Source organism: Halictus rubicundus, chromosome 11 (assembly GCF_050948215.1).
Source record: "Halictus rubicundus isolate RS-2024b chromosome 11, iyHalRubi1_principal, whole genome shotgun sequence".
Lineage (NCBI taxonomy): Eukaryota > Metazoa > Arthropoda > Insecta > Hymenoptera > Halictidae > Halictus > Halictus rubicundus.
Genome location: NC_135159.1, coordinates 9,579,867 through 9,607,398, shown reverse-complemented (window position 1 = coordinate 9,607,398; position 27,532 = coordinate 9,579,867). Strand labels below are relative to the sequence as shown.

Below are 27,532 nucleotides of genomic sequence, written 5' to 3'. Positions count from 1 at the left end.
TATATATATAATAGTAGAGGGGCAAGGTAGAGTGGGAGACAATTCCTAATCAGGCGACACTGATTCGCTCAAATACAAAGTGGCATTGTTGTACATTTAGTGCACATGCGCATATTGGAACTGCGCGCGAGAAGTTGGCATTCAGAAACTCAAAACTATCGTCTATGGTGCACTACTTTCAAGATGACACACTTATTTAAAAAATTGTGCACAATTTCCTGCAATATTTTATAATACGAATTAGTTAACAAATTTAATATCAAATTAGGAAAAACAAAGAATTGCTGAAAAAGAACTGGATCATGGTTTGCAGCCCTCTAGCGGCGAAATAAAGGAAGTTTTGTATTCAAAACAAGTGTATGTTTCGTTATAAATTGTGAGAAAGAATTTTGTCAAAAATAAACAGAATGAGTGATCAATCGATCCATGAAATGGCCTATCGTGGCAGAACATCGGATGTTAAACGTCTCCTGAGTGAAAATGAGTCATTAAAGACTCAGAAGGACAGTGTATGTATTTACTTTTCAACAGTATATGTTTTTAGGTTATGACATTTCAAAATGATTTTCTGTATTTAGAGTGGACGAATGTTAATTCATTGGGCGGCTCTTGGTGGTCATGATGATTTAGTTAAGTATTTATTATCGCTTGATGTGCCCGTTGATCCCCCTGACGATGTGAGTATTATTAACTTTGCGAAAATTTATATTCTCTTGTATCCAATGGCGCCAGATTTGAAAATAATAAAAATAATCAATAAAATTTAATTTAAATTATCATATATTGCCTGAAAGGGCACTATTTTCTCTTTATACATCCAATGGCGCCAAATTTGAACAGTAGGAAAATATAAAATAATCAACAGCATTAAAATTTGATTTAAATTCTTAATTATTTTCTAAAAATGTATTATTTTTCCTTTGTGTCCTCAATATCGCTAAATGTAAAAATACTAAAGATAAGAATAATTAACGGTGTTAAAATTTTATTTACATTTAATTTTATATTAGTAATTTATTATATAAATTTTGATTGAGATTATTAAATATTTGAATAAAAATAATTGGTCATTTTTAGACGGACATGACACCACTAATTTTGGCAGCATCAGCGGGTCGCGAGAAAGTGGTGAACATCTTATTAAGGGAGGGTGCAAACGTCAATGCAAGAACGCAAACAGGCCATTCTGCATTACAATATGCTGCATCGAAAAATGGGAAGTCAATTTGCGTAGAATTGTTAGAAAATGGTGCGGACGTGAACATAATTGATAATCGCGGTGCGACACCATTGCATAGGGCAGCTTCGAAAGGCAACATTGCCATTGTGAAGCTTCTTTTAGAATATGGCAAGGACTTGAAAATAGGTACGCATTTTTCTCCTTTAAATGGCATACTTGCTCATAAACCAAGCATATCAAATAATCATTAATTGTTTACAGACAGCAAAGATGCTGACGGTAACGCTGCATTGCATTTAGCATGCGAGGAAGACCGAGTTGATGAGGCAAAACTGCTAGTTCAAAATGGCGCCAGTTTGACTTTGCAAAATAAAGAAAAGAAGACGCCATTGGATCTTGCGAAACCGGGATTGCAACGATCATTGAAAGAGATCGAGGCTGATCAATCCTGATGACAAATGATGCAATAAATTTTCATTTGATCAATGTATTTATTAAATAAAATTCAAAGTAAATATTTTTAGCGTATGTAGCTCGTTTGGTAACATGACCGGCAGCGTTACAAATTATGTACAACCATTTAAAAAATTTATTTGAACAATTATTGCAACGAATCGTACCGTGTTGGTAATTTATTAAATTATTGAAGATCACTGACCGAGTAACAATACCTCTACCATTCAGTTTCCAGCATTTATTATAATGTTTGATTACGCTTATTTATAAAAAAGCTTCTCCTCTCATTGGTCAGATCATAGTAATTTTTTTTATCCCTTCTTGCATAGAAAAAAAAGATAAATAAAAACTCAAGGCGATGAGGATTTGTCTGCAGAAATTTTGGATGGTTTATAAAAAATACATTCACAGAGAATACAACTTTTAACCCACATCCAATAATTAATCTTCAGAATAAAGAACTCCCAAAAAATTTTAGACCTACTGTTTTCATACTCCTTCTTTTGTTTCTGCATCCAAATATTGGTGTTAGTAAATATAGAAACATGAGAGTACAATAGCGTCGTCTTATCAGTTAAATAAAAAAATAAGTATATTAAAGTCTAAGTAATTTATGGCCACATTCACACACGTCTACGCTGATGATAGTCAACGTTGCAAGGCATACATATGTAAACGATTGTACATTGATACAAAATTTTACAGCAAAAGAGTAATAGAGGTTCGTTTACTATTATTATTATTATAGGTCTTCGAATTATCTAGATAAAAACATTTTCACCGTAAAGATAATCAAGATATACATCGTTTAAAAATTGTTATCACATATAGTGATTACAATGGAAACGGTAACCAATGAGATATATTTTATACAATTATTAAAATTTCGATAAATGGAAGAAGTCGGGTTTAATTTTGCACACCTAAATAAGTATAAAAATCTGTTTAAGTATCAATTCCACGTTGGTAGCATATTGTTGCACATGAAGTGGTCGATTTCCGGTGATAATTAACTCTAGCAGTAATTAAGGACACGTATAAAAATTGGAACAGCCCTTTTTATCATTATTTTTCGTATATCACAAAAGATTCAAAATCTTCAAGAATTGCTGGTTTCGTTTAAAGACATTTTTGCAATCTACAACAGACCATCGTCAAGTATAAAAATCAACAATATTAATCACTTGATGCGCAACACTATAATCGTCGACGTTAACGCACTCCTCTTGACAGACACAATTCATTACAAGTGTATCCTCCTTTATTTATGAAATTATAATTTATTTCTTACCAACTAAATCCGTCGAAAATGTGTATAACGTTTATTAAGTTTACTCCCGAGATGCTTAGATTTAATTAGAGTAATTACGACCAATAGCGGTCCGACAGTTAAGTGGCAGTTCGATCTCGAATTTGGAAAGCCCGCCTAAAAAGTCACTAGAAAGCCGTTCAACGTAAAAAAGCAGACCAGTTCGGTTCGTGTAGAATCACTTGGCCGTATCAAAAAATATTGTAGCCCTATACATATATATATCACTATGTCTGTGTGTATATATGTATATACATAAAGAGAGTATACGATAAGGCGTGTTACTTCCAGGATTCATTCCCGTCCCCTGTAAAACTCGTAAAAACGTTCGATGATGGTATCAAGATTTTTCTAGTTGATTCGGATCTTCGATTAAAAAAAAAACTGGCTGTATAAAATCCGTTTTCCTTTTCCACTGTTCTCTGAATATGTAAATGCGCACATATGCAGAATGTTTATGTTTTTTGGGTGATTTTTTGCAGTAAATGTTTTTGAAAAAAATTACCCTGCAACTTGGTGGGCGGGGGTTCTTCTTAAAGTTGCAAATTTCTTTTGGAAATTTTGAATCAGGATAAAACTGGATGAAATTTTTGGAGTTTCTGGAGAATTTTTCTTTTATTAAACTTGTTTACAAAAGATACAATCGTCCAGTGAACTTTGCAAAATAAAAATTTATTTTCAATTGAAAATTTGCAACTTCATTCGACGATACCTCCTTGTAGGCGCGCTCAGTTTAGGGCGTGTGTTGATTGCACACTTCCTGCAGAGAATCACCCACATACAATACATGTAACCGCCTGTTAATCTCTTTTTGTCTCGCTTTTCAAAATACAATTTTTTTCCATTTATCTCGCAACATTGCCACTTGTTTTAGACGTTTCTTGACTTCGGTTGTCACGTTGGTCATGAATACTGCTCTGTCTCGCTATATACAGCTTTTCTTCCGCAGCGTCGGGCGACGTTATGGAGGAACCTCGAAACACGACGCTGCGGAGAAAATGCTGTATTTTTTCTTATTTTCGCACAAATATTGACAAAAAGAGGTTAAAGCACGTTGCGCTTGAATGCACGAGAAATGCACACGTTGTCAAAAATGCATGTATAAAAACGTCCCCGTTTTTCTTCCCTCCTTTATTTCATACGGCGATCTCGTGTAGAAAAATTTGAATTTCTCACGCAACGAAAAGTCCCCAAATGATCGGCATGCAATAACATTATCAAGAACTTCACCTCGACAAAGTAATTAATTTCTTTTTAAACATTTTGATTCACTTTTCGATGCGTTTGAAATAGATCACATGAAACGAAGAAGTTCTCGATCACCTCCGATGCATCGCGGTCGTCGATTTCCGGTTCGTTCCGACAGGCAAGTACACAAAGCTTCGAAAACAAACGAAAAATTGTAGCTCGAAGGGGTAAAAAACAAAACTGAAAAACTTAAACAAGACGCTAAAGAGTATGAATCCTTCTTAAAAATAATAATACTTTCTCTCCGAAAGTCGATATTTCGAGTCCGAAAATTCACTCTCCTCGGAATCGTTGAATACTTCGCGGCGCGACAAAATTTTGGAACGTTTTACCGACTGTCGGTAACAGCGACATCTGTCGGCAGAAAGTTCGACAGTTCTTGACCTCTCGGAACGAGCCGACGAATCATTGGCTCGATGATTAAAAACAATTACAAATAACATATTACGATTCTTTTGCGATAAAAATAAAAACTGCGATAATAATAATAATAATAATTAATTAATATAACTATAATATAATAGATATTAATGCTGCCCTAAATGTGGTGTTAATTCGTTATCGATTATGCAGCCCCAATAATATATTTCTAGTCTCGATATTACTCGGCATCAAGTGGTAGCATTTTCCGCAAAGAACGACGAGACACCGTCATGCAGAAAATTTCTATGATAAAGCTTGTACAAAGTATGGCATCCCAGTGTCGTAAACCTGTTAAAGAAATGTGGGTAAGTGTCTGCCCGAATCGAGCAAAACGTTTCTAGTGATTTCGTTCTGGTGATATTACAGGGGCTCGTCGATCTTCGCGGAACTTTAGGGTAAAATACTACTCAGTACGGCTCTGCCGAGTCTCTTATGTACAGAAGGAAGCCGCCCTCATCTAATGGCATTGGGCACGCGGGAAATTCGAATTCGAGCGCGAATCGCGCCGAAACCGCGCGCCCCTTGAACCTGGGTTTTCTTTTCTATGGGTTTCCTGCGTTGTGAGGGTTCAGTAAGTAATTGTCGTATCCTCTGGTGTTCAATTGACGGTCTCCTCGCCATCAATGCTCTCGTCCTGCGTTGTCGAGTCGTCCCCGGAGCCGCCGGTCTGAACGGAGCCTCGTTTCAGACGCGACGAGCTCAGACTTATTGGAGGACCACCGCGTCTGTTAAAAAATTCATTCCGTTAACCAATCACATTGCCAACAATTCACACAAAATAGTGCAATGGCTCCAAAACGTCCAACCAACTAATTAGTGCAAGAAGAAAAATTATCCTGCTTTCGTAACTAAACACCATGCCCCCATGTCGATGGAACCATTGCTGTTAACAAGGGAATATCTCCAACTCGAAAATTCAGAGAATTATGAAATTTTGGGAACATTAAATGCACACTGAGGGATTGATATCGACTCCTGAAACTCTAGTTTCTTCCTGGACTTTATTTTGTAATTAGTCCACTGTGAGACGCAAGTTACTGCTTTTAATTAAATCTATTAAATGATGGAAGATCATCTCACGCGTGTTTTAAAATCTTCAATGTTTCATAATTTTCTGAATTTTCTAATTGGCGATTTTGCCTGATAACATCTAAGCCATATATTCTCTAAAATACTGCTTTGCGAATTAAGATTAGGTCTCTCGACTAGCCTGAACGGTATTCTGAACAACTAACCGACAGAAACGGAAATCTTCGAATCGGAAGGGTTTCTGTAACACTTTCTTCCTGTAGGACATTACCTTTTCTTTTTTCCGTGGCACCTAAATATTATTAAAAATATCATTAAATTACGAATAGTCTGTATAATCGGCTTTTAAAGAGAACATCTAAATATCTCTCTTAGTATCATAGATAGAGAAGAAAGACGAAAAGCAAAGTTATGCTGTTTAAGACGATAGACATGATGCTATCAAAAGATCTTCGAATTGAAGTCAACCTAAGGATCTTTCGAAGGCCTCGATCAGAAAATTATTATTGATGTATCATATTCGGTCTCTTGAACAGTATAAATGCACTTTTCGACATTTTCTTTTGTCTTCAATGTTAACAGAAAAATTTAGTTGTTTTATTTTTCCTAATTTCCATGATTAGAGAGTCTCATGTGCCAAGAACACACCTCAGTTTATTCTTAAGGTTCGCCATCTCCCTGGTCATCTCTTCCTGGGTCTCCAACAGGTCGTCCATTTCCCTCTGCGCTTTCCTCTTCATGGCCTTGTGCCTGCTAATCTCCTCCTCAGCCTCATCGAGCTGTCTTTTCAACGCCTTCATCCTGGCGTTTACCTTCTCAGCCTGCTCCTTATACTGGTCAGAGTTCCTCCTCTCGTCCTCCAACTGCAAACTCAGCTCTTTCAACTTCTTCTCCAGCTTCCTATTGATCTTCTGCTGCGCGAATCTCTCCTTAGCCTCAGTCTCCAGCTGTTCGTCCAGATTATTGATCTTGGACTCCAACTGTTGTATCGTGGCCTTGGTCTTCGCCCTCTGAGCAGTCTCCAGCTCGGTTAGCTTAGCTTTCAGCTCCTTATTCTGTCTCTCAAGCAACAGCTTGTGCGATTCCAGCTTCTGCGTGGTGGACCTCTCAATAGTCATTTCATTTGTCAGCTGTTCGATCGTTATCTGCGCTTTCCTGGCTCTGTCCATGAACAGTTCACCATTCGATTGTTCCTCTTCCAGCTCCTCTTCAAGGGTCGCAATTCTAGCCTCCAGTCTTCGCTTCTCATCAAGCATCAACGTGCCCTTGTTAGCATTGTTGTTCAACTCCTCCTGCAGCTCATCCCTCTCGTTCTCGGCAGCTCTTCTAGCACGCTCGCTGCTGGCAAAGTCCTCGGTCAACTGCATTAGATCCGCCTCCAGACTCTTCACTTTCCTCTCGGTCTCCTTAGCGTTCGCTGCCAATTCGTCCCTAGCAGCTCTAGCCTCCTCAGTCTCCCTAGTGCTGTCTTTGATCTGCGCCTGCAGCTTCTTCAGCTGCTTCAACGCGTCCTCTTTGACCTTGTTGTGCATCTCCAGCTGTTGTTCGATGTCCTTGTAATCCGCTTCCATCTTCTTGCGCTGCGCGATCGCCGCTGCTCTCTGCTTCCTCTCGTCTTCAAGCTCCGCTTCGAGGTCACGCAGTTGTTTCACTAGACCCCTTCGCTTTTCCTCAGCTTGTTCTTCTTTGGCCTGAAGGTCTCGCTCGAATTGCGCCCTCAAGGCCTGCATGTTCACCTCTAGACGTAGCTTCGCGTCCTCGGTGAACTGCAGCTCATCTTCGAGTTCTTCAACCTGGGAACGTTGCTCTGCCAGCTGGGATTCTAAAGCTCGTTTTGTCTTTTCAAGCTCGTGCACGTTCTTGTCGGCTGTTCCTTGATTGTTCACCAGCTCGTCGAGCTCCGATTGAAGGCCTCGACGAACGCGCTCGAGCTCTTCGACTTTCTCGTTCATCTCGTCGAGTTCTCGGGTCAAGGACAACACTCGGGTCTCCTTTTCTCGGGCCTCGCGCTCCGCCGCGTCTCGCTGCTCCGCGTACTGCTCCGACACTGCCTTCTCTTCAGCTAGCACCTTCAAGAATAACGTTAATTGTAAAATTGAATTCGAATTTCAAGGGTTTGCGAACACTGACTCTACCGTTACTCTCTACGACAATGTAGATGCACATGTAATGGCTGAATGTGGACTATGTATTGATGAGATTTGTTTATGAAGATCGACACCTTACGTACTTGTGCAATTGTAGTTAACGAATTAACATTAATTAGATTAATTTACAAAGTGTCCCGACTAACTTGGACACCTTGAATATCCTGCTTATTATTGATGACAGAATTAAACAATATTTTTCTGTAACATTTTTTTCTATTTTCAAAAATAAGCTAGATATTCACAAGTAATTCTCGGAAATAGTCCGTAAGGTGCTGCAAAACATTAAATCCAAAAAAATCATGTAGCAACATCGAATTAGTAATAATATTGTTATTAAAAACTCACAGAAAAATCCTCAAACTATCGTTAATAATAAAAAAGTAAATATTCATAAGTAGTACTTATTTACAACAACGTAATAAGTAGTGGCAGTAATGTATAGTCAAAACATTAAAAGTTACTTCCACCAAATGAGAATTGTTTTTCTATTTACCTTATCGAAATTCTTCTGCTTCTTTTCCAACTCCAGCACCTTAGCTCTCTGCGCTTCGAGCTCAATAATACTATCCTCCAACTCCGCTTGGATCTTCTTTTTTGATTTATCCAATTTATCATTGGCAGCCTGCAGCTCCTCAACCTGTCTTTGAATCGCTTCCATATCTTTGATACACCTCTTTCTAGCTTCCTCCAAGGCTACAGCAGCTTCGGCTTCGTCTTCTGCCTTCTTCTTCGCCTCCGCCAGTTGTACGTTCAAGCAAAGTACCTAAGCGAAACGGTTAACAATTAATACAGTCCCTAGCCAGAAAATTAGTACTGCTCACAATTTTCAACGTTTCTTGTGTTTTTAGTAAGATCTTTAGGCTTGGATTATTCAGGCTTTAAATTTGATTAGAAACATGAAGAATATTGTAAATCGTGAGTGGTCCAGATGGAAATTCAGTTTTTAACCCTACCTGTTTATCCAAGGCCCTCTTCGCTTCCTCTTCTTCCTCCAACTGATCATGCAAACTTTCCTTCTCACTTTCCAATGCTCTCAGTTTAGAGCTGAGCGCCAGCTTCTGCCTCGTCTCCTCCTCCAGTTGCTGCTGGAGCTCAGTAAATTGGGACTCGCAGGTGGTAGAGGCTTTCAGAGCCGCAGAGGCCTTCAGCTCCGCAGCTTCGAGCTGCTGCATGATGCTTTCAGACTCTTGTTGCAGCTTCGTAACCCTCTCAACGAGTTCTTGCCTATTTCTTTCCACCTCGGCGAGCTTGGCATTGATCTCAGCAAGCTGTTGCTCCGCCTGTTTCCTCCTCCTGTCAGACTCCTGTCTGCTAGCACTGACAGACCTCAGTTCCGAAGCTAAATCAGCATTCTCAGCCTCCAGAGTCCCCTTTGCTTTCTCCAAAACCGCTTTGGTCTTCTTCAAAGCGTCCATCTGCTCATTTATGGCTGTTAACTCCTGAGTATGCTTGTGACGCATGTCTGCGAGTGTGGCCTCGTGCATCGAGGTTTCTTCTTCCAGGTTCTTCTTCAGCGTCGCCAATTCCTGTTCCCGCTTGCTTCTCAGCTCCTGCTGAGCCGCCGTGGTGTCCAATGAATCCAGAAGTTCGTTCTTCAGAGCTTCCAGTTCCTCGTTCAAATCGCGCTTCAGTTTCTCAGCCTTGCTCCTGGCTGCCTTCTCAGCCTCCAAATCCTCCTGCAACTCAGCCAGCTGAGATTCTAACTCTCGCAGCGCCTTCTGCGCCTGAGCTTTCGCCGCACCCTCCTCGTCCATCTTTGCCATGACCTGATTCAATTCTTCCTCGCGTTTCCCTAGTTGCAACTGAAGCTCCTCCACCTGTGTCTTCCTCTCAGTCAACTGTTCCTTCAGGTCTGAGACCTCTGTTTCGATCTTCCTCTTCGACCTGTCCACCTCCTGCCTCTGCTGATGGTCTTTCAACAATCGTTCCTCTAAATCTGCAATGGTCGCTTCGTGTTTAGCCTTCAGTTTCGACAGGTGCTTCGCCTTCTCCTCCTCCTCGGCCAGCGTCTGGGAAAGATCATTCGCCCTCTCCTCCAAGATCTTCTTCTCCTTTAACAACTTCTGATTGGTGTCATCGGACAATGCGAGGTCCTCTTCCAGTTTCTTTATTTTAGCGTCGCACAGCACTTTTTCCAATTGCAGCTTCTGCCTGGCGGCTTCCTCTTCTTCCAGCTGCTCCTCAAGATCGCTGATGTTCAGCTGCAGCTTCTTCTTCTCCTGAGTCAACGCCGCGCTCCTCTCCTCTTCTTCTTCGATCCTCGCTTCCAAATCATGAAGAATTTCTTCTAGTTCCTGTTTCCTCGCCGCTAGTCTTGCTCTCATCTCCTCAGCTTCCGCGCATAATTCTACTTCAGCTTGTAATTGCTCAGCTAATACGGTCTTCTCTTCGATGGCTTGCTGGTATTTCCTTTCATACTCCTGTGCAGAGTGTAATTGCAGTTCCAGTTTGTCCCGCACTTGCTTCAGCTCGTCCTCTTTCTGTGTCAACTTCTCCTCCTGCTTCGTCACCTCTAATAATGGTTTCACTTTGGTGTACAAACGCCACCATTGCCAGTTTCTGAGTTTCAAGTATGCTGCGCAGTTTCTTTGAATGATTCGGATGGCGTTCAGTTGTTGGAGACGCTTTTGGTAATTCCGACGAGCCAGGAAACCGCGGCAGAACGCTTGGAAGTTGACGATTATGTCGGTGATCTTGTAGTCACGCTCCTCTTCGAGGTGAGCTAGCACGCCGGCGCGAAAGAATATCTTTGATTGACCCACCCGGTAGAGATTCGGATCTAATTCCAGCGCCTGAATCTAAAGTTAAAGAAAATACGCGAGTATTAAACGTAGTTTTTACATGGAATGATTCTGTACATGAATATAATCACCACTAAAGGTTACAGCCGGATAAGGTGGTCAAATGTGTCATCAAAACAAATTTGATCAGATTTGAAACTTACCACACAGGGTTTTCTTTGGGGGCCCTATCGAATGGTATGATGAACTTATCCGGCTGTACCCTTTTTCAAAAGTCAGAGATGTCGAGAAATTTACTTAAAATTATATTTACCATTTTCTCACACGCCTTCTTCCCATCCATGAATCCCTTGGGGATAGCGTTAGGCGTTAGAAGTTCGTATCTCTGCCTAAACTCCTGGAAGGGTATCCTGTTCGGGAATCCTTGACGGCAAATTCGAATTCCTTCGAGCACACCATTGCATCTCAGCTGTTCTAATACCAACGGAGCATCGATCTTTCCAGCCCGTTTCTCATGATTCGGTATGATACATCTGACAAAGTTAGGATTAGTATTTCTGAGAGTGACCATCAATTTCGCCAACTGCTCTTTGTACAACTGTGAAACAGTTCGGAACATTCCTTTCCTGGTCCTCGCACCGAATTGTGTGTCTGTTAAAGCCTGTTGGGCCATCCCAACAATCTCAGCGTCTTTCCAGATATGACAGACGAAAGGATCCTGCGAGTTCTGCAGGAGGCTGACCACATTTTCATTTAGAGGATCCATGTTCTTCATCAACCATTTCGCTGCAGAGTAATCGACCTTTCCAGCATAATGTATGATAGCAAAGTCTGCGACACCCCTGAAGTCTGTCTTCATAAATTTAGGGTGTACGCTGTGGGCTCCCACTAATTTCTCTACGAACGTCTTGTCGGTGGCCTTGGGGAACCAGCACTCCTCGTCCAGCAGTGCCATGATACCTAATTCGAAATTAGAAACAGCTCTTTAGTCTCAGCGTGCGATTAAATATATTTAATCCTCATCCGTAAACCGAAAACAACGGTTTTTTTTAAATCCAAAATTTAGCTTTGTTCCAAATCAATATTTCATAAAACTCAAGGATCAATCACTAGCCACACTCATATACTAAAGAAATATGTTTGGGTTTAACTTCGTTATAAATGCATATTTTTCTTTAAAAAAATTACTAAACATACTGCACTCTGTTACTCTTTTGTATGTTAATTCTTAGAAATAAATATATGATTTTTTTCCTAAAAATGGTGAAAAATCAATTTGTTTAAGTATTTAAAAGTGTATATAACCCCTTAAAAGACTTTGACCTTACCCATAGGCTTGTCGATAAGGTCAATGGTAGGTTGCAGGTCCAGTCCGAAGTCAATGAACTTCCATTCGATGCCCTCTCTCTGATATTCCTCCTGTTCGAGGATGAACATAGTATGGTTAAACAGTTGCTGCAGTTTTTCATTCGTGTAGTTGATGCAGAGCTGTTCAAAGCTATTCAGCTCGAAGATCTCAAATCCAGCCATATCCAGGATTCCAATAAAACTGGCCCCCTGCCTCTTTGTACGATCTAGGGACCTGTTGATCCTGTTTACGAGCCACCTGAACATCCTTTCATAGCAGGCTTTGGAGATTGCTTCGACAGCAAACTCAACCTGCTCTTTGGTCTGTGCCTTGGTCACAAAGTCCCTGCCAACCTTGATCCTTGGCTTCAAAAATGCTTTCGTCATCTCTGTGACGCTTAAGCCCAACAGGTGAGAGATCTTCTGGGCAACCGTGTTGTCTGGCAGTGTAGCCTGGTCCGAGTTCCTTTCTTGGCGAAACTGCATAGACCCAAACAGCATCACTGCGGACACTATGCGGAAGATAGAAGAGAAGTCCTCGTTGGTCATGCCCATTATGTGCATTGACTTTACTGTCGAGAAGAACTCTGCCGAGTCATCCACTCCTGGTACTGGCAATGCGCCATTTGAGAGGAATGGATAGTGTTTTGGATCCTCCAAGATGAATTCCTCTAAAAAATGTTTACAAACGTTGTATATTCAGCATGTAAAAGATATGTATAAGTTTAACCCCTTGCACTATAAGCTCGAGTCAGGCTCGTTATGAAGATTTTGAATAGTTTATTGTAGTCAATATTTTTGTTTTCTTTTTTTAGTAAATTCTAAATGTCAGAGAAGTTCGCGCCATTATAACACAAAGGATTAAAAATTTCTTGTTTTTGTTATTGGACAACTTCGCTCACTTTTCTGCTCTGCTGAAGCACCTGCGAGGAGCTGGTAGAATATATGGAAGGTCCTTTCGTCCTTTGCTTGTCGAATTGCTCTTGATTTCTCCAGGAGATAAGTTTCTATGTTTGCTCCAGCTATGTATCCTGATGCGTCAAAGTTTATTCGGATAAATTTGCCCTAGATGAACATGATAAATAAATATTCTGTTGTACCAATGTAATCTCAAATATGAATTATTAGCATTCTACGATGCCAATAATTACTATATTATAAATGTGAACACAGAATATATGCTGGAACTTACGAATCGAGAAGAATTATCGTTTTTCACAGTCTTGGCATTGCCGAAGGCTTCCAGAATGGGATTTGCTTGCAGAAGTTGTTGCTCCAATTCACCCTATTGTCAAAAATCATTCAATTAATGAAGACACAGCACTTCGAACTTCCAAACAACGAACATGTATTGCCATCGTCCATTTAATGCTCTAATGCTCTAATTTCATCTAGTATTGTTATAAACAAACAGTATAAACATCTGTTAAAAAATAAACATATTGTTACAGTGAGAAAGCCACTTCCAAACTAAGCAGCGATTTTTCTTAGGCTAAATAAATATTAAATATATTAAATAGTATTATCCAAAGTACACGATTAAAGTAATTAAAAAACTCTGAACTTCTTAATTTTTTAAATGTTAAGAAAGTATAGTACAGAAGTTCTAATCATCAGCAGACATTTAATTAATCTTAAAATTAATTATATTAATCATCGAAACAACAATTGAGGAAGAGCTGTAAATCCTAACATTAGTGATTCGATCATTTTAAAGCAGCCTTTCTAAATTGTCATTTCTTTTGTGTTACGTGTTACATGTTAGTAATTAATTTATAATTAAAACAATATTTGTGTTATCCACAGAAAACATCGATTTACTGAAAAGTGTGAAATAAAAGGGAGAAACAATAACAAGCATACAATACACATACACACAGATACAAGCACGACACAGGACACATTAATAAGTAATTCAATTAATCGACTCTCACGTTAATTACCGCAAATTTATCCGAAACGCATCCCGAGCCCTAAATCCAGTGAGCAGCGAGCAAGACAAGGGAGATATTTGTGTTACAATTCTACAGAACCTTTTATTAGCGTTTTTTTTTTTTTTAGATAAGCAAACTATCTTAAAAATGTCCCCGTTAAATCAACACCAGCTGGTTAGTATTAAAAGTGTAATTAGACTGGGCGTGGAGGTCGTTTTCTCGCAAAAAACAACATAAAAACGAATACACGATTAATTAGAGTACAGTGATACTCGGATAACGGTCTCCACATTATGTTAATTACATAATTATTTTGAAATGTGTGGTTAACTTCAATTTTATTTTTATTGATTTCTAATTTCATTGAAATAATAACGTACTAAGAAATAACACATTTACACCGAAATCTTGTAGAAAATTTTTCATTGAATAAACAAAAAATATAAAACATATATTTGTTAATGAATCCAGGTGATAAAAAATGGAGACTGTAATTACTGTATCACTGTACCAAAAAAAAAACAACAGCTTAAATAAAGGACAGTACACAATAATTGTTAAAAAATTATAATGAAAGGTTATTTTTAATTGCAGCTTGTGTAAAAAATATATTAATTTTGGAATTTGCGTTGTTTCTTGATCAAAGCGATGGAAAACGAGGATGAATAAAAAACGAAAAAAAAAAAATAGACAAAGAACAGATATAGCAGCGTGATTATTGCGTGAACAGAATTGTTGATCATTTTATTGTTTTGACTTACTATGATTAATGCCGGACTCGGTGTCTAGGTGTGTGTTGTGGCCGTTGAAAGTCAGCACCGGGAATGAAAGAATGTGCAAAGTTAAATTCACGAGTCCAAGGTCATTTGTGCATTATTTTGTACTGATATTTTTTGGTTTTTATTGAAGCTTCCCTTGCGCACCAAATTAATGATTAAACAATTTGTACAACGAAGATATATATATGCTTCGAAACAAAATTAGGGTCACGAGGGCTGTCAGCGTGATTCATACTCGTGGGATCCACTTTCATTCAATTATTCAATTTATTCGTTTAATTGTTTCCTAAAGAAATCATAAGAAAAAGGATTAATTTGTACATGTGCTATTTTTTGTAGTGATCTCGAAGTTTTCACAATTGTTGGCAAAACTTTAAACGATTAAATATACATAATAATATTTCAGCAAAATTTTCAATATTTAAGTATTAGACAATAAAATTGTAATTGATTACTAAGCTGTCGGAGTATCTTGAGAAAAAATCGTGTTTTATCTTAGGTCTTTTTAAACAGAAAAGACTGTGCTTTAAGAAAAAATTTCTTGGCTAAAAAAGACCGAAAGAAAATTTTCGAATTGAACGAAGTTTGAAAAGTTCAACCTATGGTAGCTCGGTGGGAAAAAATGATACGGCAAACTCCTCAGGCTCATTTTAAAGGGCAAATCCACTACTTTCACTTTCCCGAGTTACATTATTTTTGTGAATACCGATGGCATTGAAAATTCTGCCTAACAGAAGAGACTGCTCTTTCCTTGAAAATCTGACGAGATTGCTCTCGAAAAGCTTTAAAAAAAAAAAATTCGTTTCGACCCATACCACCACGAACGCGAAGAGACTAATAAAGTCTGCCCCCGTTCGAATGAGTATATAAAATCGCATGCACGATTTTCCGTGGCCGTTCGAATCGCGCCAAAAAACCGATGTTTTTCCTGAAAGAATCTCTCGCCGCAATAAATAATAATTCTAAGCATCGTTCCGGCCGATGGAATGCATAATTAATTCCGCGGGATTAAACGGCGTGACGCGGCGTCACGTGTTGCGAAACCCTTGGCGAGCCTCGTTTAAACAATTTCGCGTTCGAAACGCAGCTGCCGCGCTCGGCCTGGCAAGCGTCGAATTATGAAACGGCGACGACGCCGATTTTTTCCTATATAAGAGCAGAAGTTTCGAGGCGGCGCTCGGTGACTCAGAAACTCTACTCGAGTGACTCAAAGCCGAGTTAGGCCGATAAGTGGATCGTTTCGCTGAAAAAGGAGAGATCCTTCAAGAGCCAGTGATCTATGATGGCCTATCGCGATCGGAGAACAGACTCGCAGTATTCAACAATCTCGCAACCGGCCCCTACCGACGCGTTCGATTACGCAACTATTTTTACGCGCCAAAATCGAAAATTTCTTCGAATTTTTTTAACACGCTACATGTACATTTTGAAATTCTCTATATAAAAAAAGTACTCAATTATTCATGGCCATTTGTTCAAAAGATATTTAATATAATTGACAAATATTCCACTGGTTTCTTAAGCTTTCGAAAGGCTGGTTTTTTTTTTTTTTTTTAGAGAGAAAGAATGTCGTTTAAGAAAATATAGTTGACCTTCGCGTAATTTCTATATATAAATTCATAAAAAAAACTGGTAGTGTGAAATTGTGTGGTTCGTGAAATCGTGGAATTTTTATTTGAAATACTTTTCTGTATCAGCAACGGTTTTGTAAATATTTGTGACTGATATGAAAGAGACCCCCTTTATGTTTGTATACTTGTAAATTCCCTTAAAGGAAAAAAGTATAATCTCAAATATACAAAATGGCGAATTTATGTGTCAAAAACATCTATATTCATCTCCTCATATTCTACTCTATTCTGTAGAATCAATTATTTAATTAAATCAACCGAGTTCTTCATTGAATTAGTGTGAATTTATGAGGGATTCCAGAAATCAAAATAAGATAAAATATCTTGGGTGAAAGTGCTGAGTACATAAGTTGTGAAAGAGAAAGTCTTGCGGAATTTATCGACCGCAGTCGGTAAGGTAGAGTCGCGGCGCGCGAAAATTAGAATTTAGAAACTGAGGAATTATCGTGTTGTGTCTCAAAAATCTGGAGAATCTAAAGAAAAAATACGAGCAGACGATTCGGAGAGCCTGTTTTATAAAAACTGGCTGAAACCGGATAAGCAAAAGAAAAATTACAAAAAGTAAAGAAAAACAGTGCAGATAAAATTCCACAAAGATAAAATTCCTCGAAGATTAAATACCTAGTTTATACAGATTTTGTTTGCTTCTGTCTGTTGGAACAAGTGAATCACTATTTTGTTTACATAAACTGTTATTGGAGACTCTGTTACCACTTGTAAGATAATGATAAAAATTGTAATATCAAAGTTTAGTGAATTTTGTGTTTGTAAAAAATATATACAAATGTTTTCTATAGTTTTCCATGGTTTTCTATAAATAAGCTTCGGTTACAAAGTGTACAGAGAGGAAACTCAGTGCGGGGAAAAGTTCATTTTATAACTATTAAGAAAAAATGGCTACTATAAAAACAGTTGAAAAAATATAGACTACCAAGGAAAGTATGTACAATTACGCTTTTCGTAGCTACAATTCTGTGATTGTATATGTTTAAATACAATTGCACCTCTGTACACAAGTGAAATAACACTTCAGAAAAATACGCTCCCTGGGTTTTTACATCTGCTACCTTTGAATCTAGCGAACTCTCCAAATAGATTCGAAGAAAACAGTCCAACCAGAGGAGATTTCCAATCAAATTAGTCTTGACAAAAAGAGATGAAACCTGGAAGCATTTCGTGATTGGCTTACCGCGTTCGATTTTGGCTTTGAGGCAGCAACGTACGCCAAATATTGGATCACTTTCTTCGTGTTTTCGGTTTTTCCCGCGCCGGACTCGCCGGTGCATAAAATCGATTGATCCTCTCGATCTGTTAACAGAATTGCCAGGAAAACATTAATCTATATTTAATGTGTTTAATATCTTTGTAAACCCGCGTTTGTCTCATTTGTGAATCTGTATTTAAGTCAATTCGTTTATTCTTATTGTCCTCCAGAAACATTATGATTTTTTCAATTTTACCCACTATGTACAAAATTAATCTAAACACGACAGGTACCTACAGCGTTTCTTCAGAAAAATTTGAATAAAAATGCGGAACAGCATTTTTTTATTCAATGCTTAGTATTCCAAGCAATTCGAGTTCAAAGATTCCTCAAGTTTCAAACTGAGCGCGCTACCAAGTCACGTGACGGGCCGCTTCCCCCTCTCCTCGTCTACCCGTGCGGATGAGCCATACCAATTTTGAAACCTAATTTACTCGAAAACTAAGCCTCGAATAAAAAAATTTTATTTTACACTTTTCATTCATTTTTGTGTGAGGAATTGGATAATGTTATTTTTTTTAACACAGTAAATAGATGGATCGTTTTGATTACCCTGAAGCATGGAACGATATGCAGTGTCGGTGATGGCGAAAACATGGGGTGGGACCTCGTGTCTTTTGATACCCTTGTACCTCTCCATTATCTTTTCCGTGTAAATTGACAGTCTCTTGTATGGGTTCACTACCACGCAGAAGAGCCCGGAATATGTCTGCAATCACATAATTGATGTCATAAGCAATTATACCATGAGGAAAAAATTTGTTAAGGAAAACACGTTGCGAAAAAACACTTATCAAACAGTGAATGATACAGGATTAATTAGTGACCAGTAATTAGACTGTTAATCATTGTGTAAGCATATAATAACTTAATAAGATTATAATGTGGCATAATTGCCATTGTGCAATTACAAAACTCAATTTGTATGGAATTTTCTCGGCATTCTCAGTCCATTTAGAAAATAAGTACAATTTCGAATTTCGCGAGGATAGAAATTACTAAAATTAACGAGGTGGTAAAAGTGCCACTGATCAATTTTAATTTCAATCGGAGTACTTTTTTCTTTGTATTTTTTCAATCCACTTAAAATGATAAAATCGATCAAAATTGGTATATAATAACGAAATTAAAAATCTCTCGTAGGAAATATTGTGATATTTAAATTAATGTATCCCAATATATTAAATGTTGTACCGATTTTCCATTTTTCTTTTCAACGCTATAGCACTGACGAGGCCCTTGGTGGCTTTAGCACCGCATGAATAATTTACGAGTTGAACGAAAAGAAAAGATAAAGTGTGCGTCACCATTCAAGAAAGATGAGCAAGCGGATCAGTTTACACTTTACACAAATTCATGCCGACGTGTAACCCTGAAAATATGTCGTTTAGAAAGCGGTCGATGATATTTTTCCAATTTTTCTAAGCTCTCATTACATATTAATTGTATTCACTGTCAACTGATTTCCTAATTATTTTTTGCTTATTGAGAATAATCTGAAATTTATTTTTCAACATTTTACAGTCATTCATTTTCCTTTTATTCGCTTTTATTTACGTATTTCAAATTTCCACCGTCTTCAAAATTGTCTAGAATTTATAACTGAATTTTTTCCAATTGTTCATTTTAAACTTTCATTTTCCTGAGTATTTTCTAAACTGTATTATACTTATTATTAATTGAATGAAATGAAACGTTTGAATAGAGGTATTCATTCTCTTGGGAGTTGTTTAGGATGTATTGTTTGAACGAAGATTGTTTGTTTTCGAGATATTGTATGGAACAGTTGTTCAAGAAGGCTCTTCCTGAACAGAGCACTTGCAACAATAGTTAGCGAGATAGCAATGGTACCGGTAGTGGTTTGATAAGAGGTTAAATAACTCTTGTTCGCCTCAGTACCAGAGATAAGAGGATAAAGGCAGGTTCATGGTGTCTTCACTGAAATAAACCGATGACCTAATAATCACTGGCAATAATCTTATTGTCACGCAACGTGGACCTTGTATTGTCAACTGCAGACTATGTTCCGATTATATCTCCAGAAACTTCCACTCTTAAAAATACTCCAAATAAAAAATCCTATACACCCTATCGTAACTATCGGAAAACCAACTAATAAAATAATTAAAATTTGAAAAAATTCAAATCCAATTTCCAATTTCATTCTTTGAATTTATAGGGACTACAAAATTAATTATTAAAACACTAATAAAATGTAAGGTAGCAAATTAATTGAATTGATTAAATTAATTTTTGAAGTACTAGATATATTTAAAAAATGCTAAAATTGCATTAAAAAAGCCGACGTGCAGCTGATTAAATATTCTATGGGATTTTCTCCGATTTGTTAACATTGCTACGGTTAAGAGAGGCCAGAGAAAAAAACTGTTCACAGTAAAATGGTAATCCACGGTTATTTGATTCCTTTTTTTCTTTTTTTTTTTTAACAGAACTCCCTCTCCTCCCGAAGGGACTCCGAAACCGGTCTCTCCGTGAGTGTTGTGTCGTCGACCTGCCTAACATTCCTGCTTATAGAGCCTACTAACAATCACCGCCTCCAACTCCCTCTTACGGAAAACTGCATCTTTCCTTTTATTGGCTCTATCGAACGCCAATAAGCAACTGCATTATTTCATCCCGCTTTGCGATAAACACGATCTGTTATAAATTGGATGAAAATGGAATATTGAAATCCTGTTTTAAAATTCGACGAAAAGAAGAAAGTACCATAAATCACGGTGCAACGGTGCATCCTCTTGCACTTTGCGCGAGAGAAAATCCAAAACGAGTTCTCGGAACCTTGAGATTCCTCTCCTTTTTTAAAGCGCGTTTTTCCTTCAACCGAATACAAAAATATTCGGCTGCTCTCGTTGACATTAAATTAATAAAAGAATAATGGAACAAAATTTCGGAAAACGAGAAAATAATTACAACAATTAAAGGATTTTCACTGTATGTAAAATAAAATTGTAAAAAATAAGAAAAATTTCAAGTAGAACTACACAAGTTAAGGAAAAATATGAAATCTTATAAAGTAGAGATTTCAAAAACGTCAGAAAAAAATAAATAAAGTGAAATACAATTGTAATAAAGAGTGGTAAATAACATTGGAAGTGATAAAATGCGATTTTAAAAAGTAAGAAGAAAATAAAGTAAAATGAAGTAACGCCAGAAGAGATAAAATAAAATGTCAAGAAACAGGAACACATAAAATCTCATTTAATTGAATTCATAAAAGGTCTTAAATGTACCGGGTGATTCGCCAAATTGGCTGCCATCGTTTTCCTGAAACTGGCCGGTGCACTTTAACGCCTTTAAAGGGAAAGTTGCATAATTTAAGAGACGTGCATACTGCACACAATTTTTGCAACAGTATGTTTCAACTCTTTCGAGCCTCGACGTCTCCCTCTCTCTCTCTCTTAAAAAAAAGTATGATACAAAAGTAGAAAAATGATTGCTGTGATGAGTTCCTCGTGACGTCACGAAAGTTTGTGAAATAGAAAGTTCATGAGGCATCGCGTTCCTGGTATGGTGACGCATAACCATGGAAATTTGGTGAATCCCCGTCACTCGTATTTCTTTTCTCTGGTTTCCTCAACTTCCAGGGAGAACGTACGAGGCTTATGGCAACGAAAAATTCCAGAACAAGCGGAATATGGTTCGCTGTTCCATAGTGATGTTTTCGAGTCGACTTACAATTAGAGGAAGCTGCACCAGGTCGATTCAAACGTGCAAATCTTTTTTCGGACTAGCTAACCTTTTCGGTTGCTCAGATCTTCATCTGATGGATCTCTTGGCTCGCACCGCACGCTTCTGGATCCGATCTAGCGATCCAAAACGGGCCTAAAATCTTCTGGTATTTTGTTCATACAATCCTCAATAATTCTGCAATTTTTGCAATTCTACAGCTTCCTGCTTAATCGGTGCAATTTCCTAATAAATATATTTTCAAACTGCCATAACTGTACAAGAAAAAAAAAATCGTACGGCAATCTACCCGTGCCATTTTAAAGGGCGAGATCTCTTCTTTTCGTCTAACTCTAAAATTTTCTAGAAACGTGTTTACACCAAGAATTTTTCAATTTTCAAAAAATCTTTTCCCTGGCTCGAAATCTACTTTTTGTAAAGAATCCATAAAAAAATTGTCAGAAATGACACCGGCATAGAACTCGGAATTCCCCCACGAGGTTATGCAACCGTCAACAAAATTATACTAAATTGAAATTCGAAAAACCTTGAAGACCTTTTTATTGCTCGCTCTGTGGTACAAAACTGTATCGTGAAAAAATGAACTGGGGGATGCTGAAAGTATAGAATTCGCCCTTTATTTTGAGCCTAAGCAGACGACTACTCTCTCATTTTTCTTCGCTGTAAGAGTGTGAACGTGAGCAATTCAGCTTTAAAAATTCGGCTATCGGATTGCGACCACACGAAAACGGAGGAAAAACGGTGAAAAGGAAGTCGAGGCTCGCTGCGAAGGAAGAAGGAAGAAGTCGGCGAGGTAGGGGTAGGATATGGGCGTGTAACGAAGCGTGTACAGCGAATCTATCCCGGAATCTGTGCGGTTTCGTCAGAGAGGTTCGGTTTCTTTCCTAAGAAGACCGAAACTGTTTGTTGACTATAAATGGCACGAAGTCTTCAGCGAAACTGAACCTCTTTCTCTCTTTCCCTCTTTTACTCGCGGTCGGTCTGGCGTACAGTACCAGCGTGCCGGCGTTTATGGCACCGCGAGGAAGCGGGTTAAGGACACTCCTCCTTATAAGGATTCCTCCTTGATCGGTCTCATTCTCTTTACTTCTCTCGCTTAAATTTGATAGATCGAGATGCGTTACAGCTGCTGCGCTCCGATCTACTTTTACGCTAATTGCGATCGCTATGCTGCGCACCGATTTTCTCGCCGCGAATATTGAAGTTCGAACTTCGCTTCGCGATTTATATTTACCTCGGTAAGTATAACGTTCCGCGAAATACTGCCGCGGAATCAAATTATTAGAGCCACTTGCACGAGCTCGTAATTTCACGTTAGCACCGTCAATTTTTAAATGAAAGTCCGGCTGGGCTCCTATCATTTTTATATGGATATTAATGCTCGAAAATTATAAATTCACCCGATTCTGTATTTTTTGTAGGAATTTTGGGTCTAATAACTTATATATTCACCGTATATTCGATTTTATCATTTTTGGAACTGAATTAAATTTTATAACTCCTGCAACTATCGATATTTTAGGACTTTTACAAGTATATTCAGTTGTATAATTTATACCATTGTGCTTCATTTTTTAATTTGCAGGATTGTATTAAATTTCATATCTTTTACGACAGAATTTCATTTTACATATTTAAGGGAAATTTATATTGTGTTATATACCATTTTGTAGATTTGAAATATAACTCTATAGTGCAGAATTGTGTTCTTTATGGTAATCGCCTTTGAAAAGTGAATTATGCCCCTTCATAAAAATGGCCCCAACGGAATTACCAAACTATTTTCCCGTATACCTGCGACCCTTATTAAATGACTAGAATTGTATTTCTTATAGAAATGACCCCCCAATAAACTACTAATTACGTGTACTTATGAACATAGCTCTTGAAAAATTTGTTATACATATGCACCTCAAAAAATTACAAAATTAAAGCATTTTACATATTCTTCACTGTGTAAGAATCGATAAACATGTCTAATCAATTCCTAATTAGTTATAAGTTAGTTAGTATAGTTTCCTTGATTAATCTTAATTACTGGAGCCGAGAATGAATAACATGCTGACAAGATTGTTATTAACATTTCTTGAAATAGACGTTCGTAAACAAAGATTCGACAATCTGTGGAACGTTTGAATTTTTATTTTTTGGATGATCTTACAGTACCAATCATAATTGGAGCACATTTTTAGCGGTAGCTGTAGCTATAGTTACAAATTTATCGATTTTAATCAAACTTTTTCGACGATCTAGATGGCAGAGATTCGTATGATTTCAGAACGTTGCACGGAATGCGATATATTGCGGATCGAAAGAAGAAAAATCAGCACGTACGAGGCACATGCATGACGTCATTCCTTCGTGTCCTAGAATGCCTGCCATACGTAAGCAGATATTTCTATATCGTAAGGCCCAATCGAAACTCAAATTCTTTTTTAATTGATCCCGACGAAAATCGAAAGATTCTTCGCCGGACCCGAGTCACGTCAAGCCTCTATTATCGGAACACCCGTTATCTAGGCGGCACATCTATTAGGCCACCTCACGAATAATGCAAATTATTTCATATTTGTAAATTTTATGTCGTACTTATAAATTTTATGTCGTACTTATAAATTTTATTTCATTTTTTTATTATCTCTTACTGCCACATTTATGGCCATGATTATATACCAAATAAAAATGATATGGTTGGAATATTTTCATGCTTGTACACTGTTCCTCGTTCGATTCTCGATGATCCCCTAATCGCTGGAAACTTTGTACAATCGTATCGTATCTCGTGTAACTGCAGATTACATAGTGTGGATACGTAAGTTGCACAAACTTCCCAGTGATAATGAAATTTTGAGAAAAACCATTAAAGCCTGGAAAAAATCTGCTTCGGCTGGCTTCTCAAAAAAAAAATATTAAAAAGTGACTGGATGGTACTCTTTGTTGAAAAAATTGTTAAAAATTACTAAATTATTTCTACTTGTAACTGCGACTCTTAAAAGAAGATAATAAAATTATATTCTTTGTTGAAATGGTTCCTAAAAATGCCTACAATTAAATTCTTTTATCCTTAAAGAAACGACACTTAATGAAATTAATAAATAATTTGTCCGTATATGTATGACCCTAAACAAATGATTAGAATTGATTTTTAAAGAAATGTCCCCCCAAAAGCCACTCCAATTTTTTTTTCTTTGTAGAAGTCACCCTTAAAAAGTTAATAAATTATTTCTCTTTTAGATATGCTCAAAAAATGTTACTGACATCGTGTTCTTTATAAAAATGACCGTACAATGACAGGAGAAAAAGTCAGAAATTTCTATAGTGTTCAACACTAAAAAACACGGTGAGTCAATGTTACGTGGAAGTAAGATACGACAGTGGTATCAGTTACTGATAACACCTAAGAGACGGGACGTATTGCGGCCGTCCAATAACACGAGAAATTCTACCTTCACTCCATTTAAAATGATTTTTGAAAGATCCAATTGCAATTATAACGTTTCCTGCACTCGTTCGAGTCACTTCTGATAGCATCAGCAAGTGAATGCACTATCAGAAACTACTTAAACGTAATTATAGCTAATGCTTTCTGTGTAATGTGCTGTCTGTGTATTTGCTAGCAGGCAGAATATTACTTTTCGCGATAAGAAAAGATAACGATCATTAGAATGACCAGTGTTGCATCGAATGAGCGATTGTTAAGTGTAAACGTCTTCTAAGTTGTAATTAAATTTTGAAATTAATTGCTTTTGTCGGAAAAATCATATTTTCAACTTTGGGCACTTTTCATACGTAAACCATAAAATTCATGTAGATATTTTTTACATGAAATATATTTTCCAATAATCTTATAAACATTTAAACACGTTTAAATTTGGTTCAAAAATGTTTTGAAAAGATAAGCCGAATTTTCAATTTTAGGAATTTTGGCAATTACATAAATTTCTTTTATGCAAGAACCAGTTTGTTGATTATTTCAGAAAAAATGGGGCCATTCAAATTTTTCCTGCTGAGATCAGCAATCACCATTGTAATATACTTCGTCCTAACTTATCAAAGGCGATAACTCATTTACAACATTTACATATCTTCACTATGAAGATATTGTGATTAGTATTATTTTTACTGTCTAGGATCTGGGTTAGACTCAATGACATGATAGTGAATGTTAAAAATAGTAGACGATTACTAAATAATTTTCAAAATAATCAAACCCTGCTAGATGTTTAACTTAGGTTTTTTCAGTAACAAAAATCAAAACACTAGTCATTTAATTTAAAATTAGTAACAAACAAATTTCAATTCTTTAAGAGCTCTTCAAAAATTTAACTTAATACCATTCTCAAGGAACAAAATTTTTTCTAGTTTTCATGAATTTAAAACTTTGTTTACATTGTCTCAATTATCCACGGTTCTAGTCATTATAATGAAATTATGCTCTGCAAAGTACAGAAGTATGATATATTTAAAGCAGTATATAATTTTATGCATAACTTGTTTTATATGAACTCAGTTTCTTTATCATAATTGAGTATTGTTAATCTCCATTACAATGAACAGAGAAATCTAGATAAGAAGATACTATATGATACTAATTATAGATTAGAACACATTATGATACATATATTGTATCTAGACAACTATCACAATAAAACACTGAAACCTAGAGTTGCGGAACCATAAATAAAATTAATAAAATCTGCACCCATTGTACAACAACAATGAGGTCAAGTTTCTATTGTTTTTTGAATGAAACACATTCCTCAGATATTATCTAAGAATAAACCGCATTAAACAATAGCCATCATTGTCTTTGTGTCCACTATCATTCGGTTTCCCAATCTTTCATTAGTACAATCATAACTCCAATAAATAAACTATAACAATTTTTTAAAAACTGTGATAAACAACTAAGGATTTATCTTAGTGAACTCATTGCTCAATTGCAGATTCAATTGTGAACCAACAAACTATCCAATCTAATATAATCTATGAATTTCTTTTGTAACTATCATTTAAAATAAGGTTGTACAGCAATCTTTCAAAAATCTATTAACACGTTCGCTACCAGTGTTTGTTTCTATTTCACAGTTATGATATTCTATAAACCTCAACTTATCCTTTAATATCTCTAAAGAACATAAAGTTCTTTAACATTATGTTGTGTCTTATCATTTCAAACAAAAAACACTTAGGTGTGTCGATGAGATAAATTCTCTTTACGTACAAAATATGGGACATAATACTTAACTGCAATTCTAACAAGAGTAAAACACTACCGCAGAGAAGTAATAATCTCCTTGAATATCATGCTATCCCTTAGAATTCTAAATAATAACGACAATTCTAAATAATATTGATACTGGTAACAAACACATCAACGTTTCTCCAACAGATAAACTGTTAAGGGAGGAGCACTGTGTATGAACTTCACAACGCTACAGCTGATTCTACATTTCTCCAGCTCCCAAGGTTAAGAAAACCTCTGAATCACTATGCTACATTCCTGAAAGGTGCGAGAGAAAGAGCTACCTCTTGTCAAAACTCCTATGACAGTAAAGCAGTAAAATCTGTCAAACTCACATAGATGAGGCCCGAGTAGTATCTGTCTTTGAGGTTATGCAGCACGGAGGCTTCGTTGAGGCACGTCAGTTCGGCCATGTCCTCAACCTTGTCGTACTTAGGCGGGTTCATTTTTTGGATATCATCCTTGGCGACGAGCACGCGTTTCCCCGTCTCGGCGATCTCGACCTCGACCTCGTCGCCACGCTCGCCTTTGATACCTGCCGCCACGAAGCCCTGGGTGTCGTGCGGAACCCACACGAGCTTCTTCTGTGTCCATTCTGCCTGGGTCGCCGGATCGTTGAAATTGTTCCTGTCGACGGAAAGGAACCGTAGCTCGGGGTCCGAGTGGTCCACCCTCGAGTCGACGTCCGCCATTTTTGTTTTCGAGATCACTAGCTGCTCGAGCCGGCTTCAGGAACGAACGATTCCAAGGACGATCCTCCAGAGACTGGCCGCTCCGTGACAGGGACGCACATGTAACTGTCCACACAAAACCGCTTTTTCCCCGTTGTTTCTTTCCAGTGTTCGTTCCTCGGCGGCGGCTCGGACAATGGCGAGGAGAGGCTCGAACGGCTCCTGGTCTGTTCTACTCCGAGGTACGTAGTTGTTCTACAGCCTTCAATGCTCCGAGAGATTGTTTTCTTTATCGCACCGCGCAGCCATCTTCTTTCTTCTTTCAAAGGAGTCGAGTGGTGGGGGATTGATGGGAAAATGCGCCGTACAGTGGCGCACGAGTCGACGCGTGACGTGGTCCTCGAGGGATCTCATTGG

The 27,532-nt window shown here is 37.6% G+C and overlaps 2 protein-coding genes across 5 annotated transcripts; one reads left to right on the top strand and one right to left on the bottom strand.

The window, feature by feature from the left end:
- Positions 1-140: 140 nt before the first annotated feature.
- Positions 141-1,959, top strand: LOC143359005 (uncharacterized). Its single transcript, XM_076796599.1, has 4 exons — positions 141-509; positions 579-677; positions 1,078-1,366; positions 1,442-1,959. The coding sequence occupies exons 1-4, from the start codon at positions 408-410 to the stop codon at positions 1,630-1,632; spliced, it is 681 nt and encodes a 226-aa protein (XP_076652714.1). The 5' UTR covers positions 141-407; the 3' UTR covers positions 1,633-1,959.
- On the bottom strand, positions 1,855-27,426 carry Zip (myosin heavy chain 10). 4 transcript variants are annotated; one of them, XM_076796566.1, is made up of 14 exons: positions 26,780-27,426; positions 18,044-18,200; positions 17,417-17,535; positions 14,579-14,602; positions 13,827-13,856; positions 13,076-13,168; positions 12,786-12,948; positions 11,865-12,554; positions 10,850-11,496; positions 8,749-10,593; positions 8,289-8,558; positions 8,141-8,155; positions 6,294-7,714; positions 1,855-5,341 (listed from the first exon to the last, which is right to left on the bottom strand). In XM_076796566.1, the coding sequence occupies exons 1-14, from the start codon at positions 27,134-27,136 to the stop codon at positions 5,215-5,217; spliced, it is 5,958 nt and encodes a 1,985-aa protein (XP_076652681.1). In that variant the 5' UTR covers positions 27,137-27,426; the 3' UTR covers positions 1,855-5,214. The 4 variants fall into 4 exon arrangements, with proteins under 4 accessions (XP_076652681.1, XP_076652682.1, XP_076652683.1 ...); XM_076796567.1 differs by lacking the exon at positions 8,141-8,155; XM_076796568.1 differs by lacking the exon at positions 13,827-13,856.
- Between the last annotated feature and the right edge of the window lie 106 nt (positions 27,427-27,532).

Coding starts and splice junctions, on each gene's coding strand:
- Zip (XM_076796566.1), bottom strand. CDS start 27,136: ATGGCGGACGTCGACTCGAGGGTGGACCACTCGGACCCCGAGCTACGG. Junction 13,169..13,826: donor GCGTTTCGGATAAATTTGCG/GTAATTAACGTG, acceptor TTTTGACAATAG/GGTGAATTGGAGCAACAACT. Junction 12,555..12,785: donor TGCTTCAGCAGAGCAGAAAA/GTGAGCGAAGTT, acceptor AACATTTTTTAG/AGGAATTCATCTTGGAGGAT.
- LOC143359005 (XM_076796599.1), top strand. CDS start 408: ATGAGTGATCAATCGATCCATGAAATGGCCTATCGTGGCAGAACATCG. Junction 510..578: donor TAAAGACTCAGAAGGACAGT/GTATGTATTTAC, acceptor TTCTGTATTTAG/AGTGGACGAATGTTAATTCA. Junction 1,367..1,441: donor TGGCAAGGACTTGAAAATAG/GTACGCATTTTT, acceptor AATTGTTTACAG/ACAGCAAAGATGCTGACGGT.